The sequence below is a fragment of the Cryptomeria japonica genome, chromosome 11 (genome assembly GCF_030272615.1).
Source record: "Cryptomeria japonica chromosome 11, Sugi_1.0, whole genome shotgun sequence".
Classification (NCBI taxonomy): domain Eukaryota; kingdom Viridiplantae; phylum Streptophyta; class Pinopsida; order Cupressales; family Cupressaceae; genus Cryptomeria; species Cryptomeria japonica.
The window spans coordinates 522,443,266-522,449,266 of NC_081415.1; the positions used below are offsets into that span (position 1 = coordinate 522,443,266).

Below are 6,001 nucleotides of genomic sequence, written 5' to 3' on the forward strand. Positions count from 1 at the left end.
AAGTAGAAGAGGGAATGCCAGAAGAGCCCCCTACTAATGAAATGAACATCACTGCTAATGAGTTCAAAGGCCAGGAGTGGGATCCTGAGATTAAGCAAGTCGGTGAAGATTTCTTGACTAACAATAACTTTGTTACTTTAGGAGCATTCATGCAGTTTGTGTGGAAGCAAAACATTGACAAGTATAATGCAAGGTGTGAGAAGAGGAAAGGTGAGCAACCTCATAAAGATCCAGCTCTGGTGGAGGAGGAAATAAAGCAAGAAATGATTGATGAGTTTAAGACCATCACTCCTGAGCAGGGAAGAGACATGGTGGCACAGGCTGGGGTAATCATTCTCCCCGAGTGGGACATAGCAGATGCCTTGGTACTAGAGGCAGTAAGAAAAGAGACCAAACCTATGGAGGGGGTCACTTTCAGCAAAGACAATGCTGCACAGGTCATGTGGTCTCTTAAAAGAGATGAGAATAAGAGAAATAAGGACAACCGAGGGTCAAGTTATCTTGGTGGAATGATAGTGAAAAGAGTTCAGAGCACTGGGGTAGTGGAAGCTGCTAGCACTATGCTAGAGATTGCAAAGTTTAGTGTTGCAGTGGCAGAAAGGGAGGGCAAGGAAAAGGCAGATCTCCAAGTTAAGCTAGAGACAGTTTTAAAAGCTTATAATAGTTCCAAGGAAGAGGTAAGGGGTAAAGACAGCATCATTGCCAAGCTACAAAGCCAGTTGGCAGGACAATACCATCAAGGTGAGTCTTCAACACTGATGATCTCCTCTTCTCCTGCAAGACCTCCACCTACCAGCCCCATCATTGAGTTCCCACCATCTCCAGTACCTTCTAGCTCTCAATTGGTTGAGATTACTCCTCAAGAGTTGGAGGATTTAAAGCAGGCTCAGGCCTTGTATGCAAAGAAATATGAGGAAAGAGTAAGGGCTACAATTTTAAGTTTTGCTGACACCATAGGGGCCTCATTATTGTATAATAACATGAGCAAGATTCTAGATATGTGGAATGAGCTTAATGGAGATAAGGCTGTTTTAATGCCTATTTTTGACAAGTGGAAGCCCAGAGGGCAGGATTTGGAGCTTATTTTTTGTATCCTATGATGAAGTAGGGGTTGACCCTATCATCAAATCCACTTGTGATACCACAAAGGATCTAGTAAAATTAGCAAAAGGAATAGATAATGCTGACAGGAAGATCAATTTGTACAAGAAGGAGTACACTAATCAGGCTTTTGAATTGCTCCTAGGAGGTTTTGTCAGTCCTAACCAATTGAAGGACAAACAAGTATGGCTTAAGGAATTAGAAGCCAAATTGTCAGCTAGAATAAAAGTAATTATTAGCTTAGAAGATGCTTCCTTCTTTGTTGTAACAATTGAGGAGATACAGAGAATCAAATCTCATTATGGTTTTCTCAATTTAGAGGTTAACAAAATGAGGAATTCCTGGAAAAAGTTAGCTAAGGCAAAAGCAAAAGTGATTAACTTCATGTGGCCAGCTGATGATGTATACAATGAGTGGACAAGAAAATATGCCATAAAGGATGTAGAACCGTTAGAAGAGGTTGCAACTGGACAACAAGTAGAAGAAGTTGCGAAGGTTGAAAAGGACTTGTAACCATATTTGTAAAAGATTTTGTAACTTCTTCTTGAGAAGAAATGATTGTAACAAATTCTCCTAGGAAAGTCCGAAGCTATGTGCATCCATGTTGTTATAAATGGATACCAGGACTAGTAGAAAAAGGATCGCAAAGAATTGTAAGAAAACGCTGCAGAAATTTATCTGAGCTTTTCCAAGTTTTAATGGAGAATATTCGAAAGTTTTTTTAATACTTTTTTGAAGAAAATATCAATATACAGACCATCGGTTTTGTGTTTAAACTTTGTGTTGTCTTCAAATGTGTTTGCAAGTGTTTACTGTTTCATTCTAAATAATCCAGGGTTATTTCGTTTGAATAGGGGTTGTAAGGCAACCTTCAGTAGATATGTTTCTTAGCTTTTCTCTTCAGGAGGGGAATTAAATATGTAGGAATCACTTCTACCAGTAAATTCCTTGTGAGATATTTTGAATCTTGATGAGCATAGTTTGATTTGGGATGAATAAATTCTTATGTGTGTCAGGCATATATAGGGATCTACAGAAGCCAAACCAAAGGGAAATGTATAGATATTTTATTGTGGGAGTATTGTTTGAACTTAGATGACTCTATGACCTTGGATAAGGCACTGGTATAGATTGAGGTTGTCTATTACATATTTTGTAGGTCAATACTGAATATGAGTACAATTTTCATTCCTTTGTTTCAGTTAGTTTTAAGGTGATTAGATCCACTGGTTTTCTGGACTAGTTTGTTGTGGATTTATCTTTTAAAAGTGTGAATTTAGTTCACAAAGGTATACCCGCCTGGACTTTCAGTAGGTTCGAAGTGTAGAAGGTTTAATCAAACCTTGTCATATGTTGTCCTAGAAGTTTCCTTCTCTTTAATATCTCTTCTGCACAGAGTTATCATATCATTATAAGGATGTTGAAGTGAATTAGATTTTGAAGACAATAGTATAATTGATGTATCCTAGTCCAAATAGGACTTCAACATCACAGATAGAAGATGCCAAAACCCCTTGATTCATATATAGCACATCAAATCTGGACTCAAGAGATTTTAGAGCAATTTCATGTAAATCGTCATATCTTGGTCATATGGAAATGAAATTTTAGGCACTAAATAATCAATCTCATACTCTATAGAATCAAATATTTAGCTTTTCTACATTCACCTTAGGTTTATTTTATTCAGATTTGCAATTTTATGCTATTTATTTGATAAATGAGACATATTGATATTTGGAGAAGTTCTATCAATTTAAATGAGCTTTGTTTTTATTATTTTATTTTTGCATATGTTTAGTTCTATTTCTAATTATGTTGTGTGATTATTGTAGGAAAGAAAGACATGTTATTGATAAACACATGATAAAAGAACTAGATGATTTGAAACTCCTATTACAACATCGTCAATTAAAATAGTTTCGCATTGCCCACGACATTAATTTTTTGAAATTCCTTTGGGAACTTCATTAGTTGAAACTCTTATAAATCTTCATCAATAGTCCAATAATAAAAATATGCGCTGCAAATAAATTATTGATCATAACAATAATCAAAATATTAATTAATTCTTTTTATTAAAATATTAAAAAAAGACAAAAATCACTTATGCTTATGTGTAAGTAAAACATCACTACTTACAATATTTCTAATTGTTTAGAGAGATGAAATAGAGATGGATGGAGAGGGATGCTTTTAAACATATACCAATGTTCATTGTTCAAAAAATATCTAAAGCAAAACAAATATGTATAACAATCTACATGTAGATATAGCCCAAATTTTTGTTGCTTAAAATAAGTGGCGAAGGGCCTCAATTGTTACATATGTAGCACAAACCATCTATAATCAGATTTGGAACAAACTAGTCATAGAGACAGTGAAACATGGCTACCAGGCAAACATTAGAGATGGAGCCAAAACAAGTAACAACCAATTTTAAAACAGAGCCTTGAGACTGCCTAAATAGCATCCCATCATTAGAGTTCATTTTCTTATGTTGAACAACCATCCAAGTGGATCCATTAATACAATCATAATAGCTCCGCCCCAAACGAAAAGGTGGGTCAATAGAAAAAGAGACAGTAATATTACCAATAGAAACAGGTGTATCAGAGGCATCAACAAAACTAGTAGAAGTAATAGAAAATTATTAAAAGTATCAACTGGATAAACAAGAATTATCATTAGAAGAAGGAATGTGTTAAAAATTAATACCTTCAAGATTATAAAAAAATGGAATGGAAGAAGGCCCCAGATCCGTAGACAACTCAATAGAACTAGGAGGAGAAGAGACAAGGGTGGGTGGTGGTTCTAAATCCTAAGAAGCAACGTCACCTTTTGAAGTAGCAGCATCAAGAAAAATTGTGAGATGACTACAAGCAACATCCTTTCACCAAGTTGAGGAAGAAAGCCTCCAAGTCCTATAGGAGCACTTAAAAGCCAAATGTTCCATAGTAAATCAGTGCCTGTAATAGTCCACCACTTGGCTCTAAGATCTATCATTAACCTACAGAATGACTTTTCTAAGCAGAGCTTTTAAATATCCACTCAACAAGAATATGAGCAAATGAAGTGTGACCAAAGGCTTTAATCACAAGGTCCAACTTCAAGAATCTATCTAAAGTATTACCAATAGCCTCATAGGCTTCATCACACCAAAAAAGAAGGGGAATGTAAGGTAGTCTTACCCAAATTGAAAGAATATCAGAAAGGTTGAAAGAACATACCCAAGGACACACAGAAAGGGGATGAGATTCCCACCAGCAAAGCCCACCATCAAGCACAACCTATTGATCATCTTTGGATTCAAAGCATACCACAAAAAAACACCTCTGACCGAAGGGTAAAGCTCTATTTTACCCTCAACTAGAGGAGATCAAAACAGCTAAACCCAGCGGTGCAAATCAAGGAGAGAAGGCCAAAATGAAAAAAAACTTGGAAAATCAATCCATGCTTGAAAAAATAGTCAACACAAGGAACTGCAAGTTTAACAGATTTCCGAAAGCAGAAACCCTAGCACTAGAAATAGGAGGCAAGATTTTCCTAGGCAGGTCTACACAGGAAGTACGCTGACTGGGGCTAGAGAACCTAGGGGGGGCAGCGGCACCCAACTTCTCATGAGAGGCAGAGGGACTTGAAGCCAGAGCAACTCACCTAGAAACCCCCACAGAAGAAACCCCACCTCCAAATATCTGAGAGGAAGGAACAACCATGGTAGGGCAGGAGAGAGTTGATCCATCCAGAGTAGGAAGTGCATCAGCGAGCACCACACAAACAGCCGTAGTCTGCAAACCCACAGCCATCCGGAGACCCTGATAAAGAAACAGCCTGCAAGATCAAAGCCCTAGAGACACGCCCCTTTCTGATACGGGAGGTACCACGCACAGGGCTTCACCTCGCATCGAAAAGAACTAACTTTAGGAGAAGAAAGCAGGTCAACAATTAACTTGCAGCCAGCGGAGGAGGTGGAACCAATAACTGTGGGCAGGAGAACAGCTTTGAAGAGCCAGAACCGTTTGCAGTGGGCGGGAATTTTCCTTCATTGCAGCGAGCGAGATAGCCCAACAGTTAGAAATATACACATTATGCAACATATTAAGTCTAAAAGAATATTAATCAATTTTGAATGTTTTCACAGTTATAAAGATTAATGTATATGATTTACTAAATCATCTTACATCCTATTTGTTAGTGTGTATGTTATCCTCTGCTTACCCAAATAAAAGGATTTGACTATTCTCAAGCCACCTATCGAAAGGGAGGATAAGAAAACGTTTATTGCTTCTTTAAGATTATAGAGTTCATTTACCAGACCAACTTGCAGAAAATGAGCACCTTGTATCGAATATAAAATAACGAAGTAATTACAAGCTTTGCTTTTGCAAAATACATTTACATCGCAACTTCTGCGGACAAAATAATCATCATAAGAAGATCTAATTTAACAGGGTAGTTAAGGGTGGATTCAGGTCCATTTTTCTTCATTGTCTGCTTGTGTTTCATTTTCTGGAAGAAGAGAACATCTGCAGAGAGGGCACGTAGTCTGATGGTGATCTACCCATTTGTCTAGGCAAACTCTGTGAAATATATGGCGGCAATTGCATAGCTTTCGAATTTCATCATCTTGCGCAAAGGAGCTCAAGCAAACAGCGCATGAAACATCTGGCTCCATCTCACCAAAGCTCTCTGCAAGGTCTCTGAATGAGAAAACAGACAAAGTTTCAATGACTCTACGGGCAGAGACAGATGAAGTGGGAGAAGTGTTTTGGGAGAAGCGTTGCGAGTAAGAGGTGTGGATTTTGTGCAGGCCAAGCCAAGAAAGAAGGCAACATATTACGACGTGGACATAATCTAAGGCGAATCGTGGGGAAGCGGGAGCAAGAAGAACCGGCACCAT

The 6,001-nt window shown here is 37.8% G+C and overlaps 1 protein-coding gene across 1 annotated transcript; it reads right to left on the bottom strand.

Moving 5' to 3' along the window:
- Window positions 1-5,569: 5,569 nt before the first annotated feature.
- Window positions 5,570-6,001, bottom strand: LOC131057731 (brassinosteroid-responsive RING protein 1-like). The gene has a single exon (XM_057991893.2). It carries the CDS (start codon window positions 5,999-6,001, stop codon window positions 5,570-5,572), a length of 432 nt encoding a protein of 143 aa, XP_057847876.2.

Coding starts and splice junctions, on each gene's coding strand:
- LOC131057731 (XM_057991893.2), bottom strand. CDS start 6,001: ATGGTGCCGGTTCTTCTTGCTCCCGCTTCCCCACGATTCGCCTTAGAT.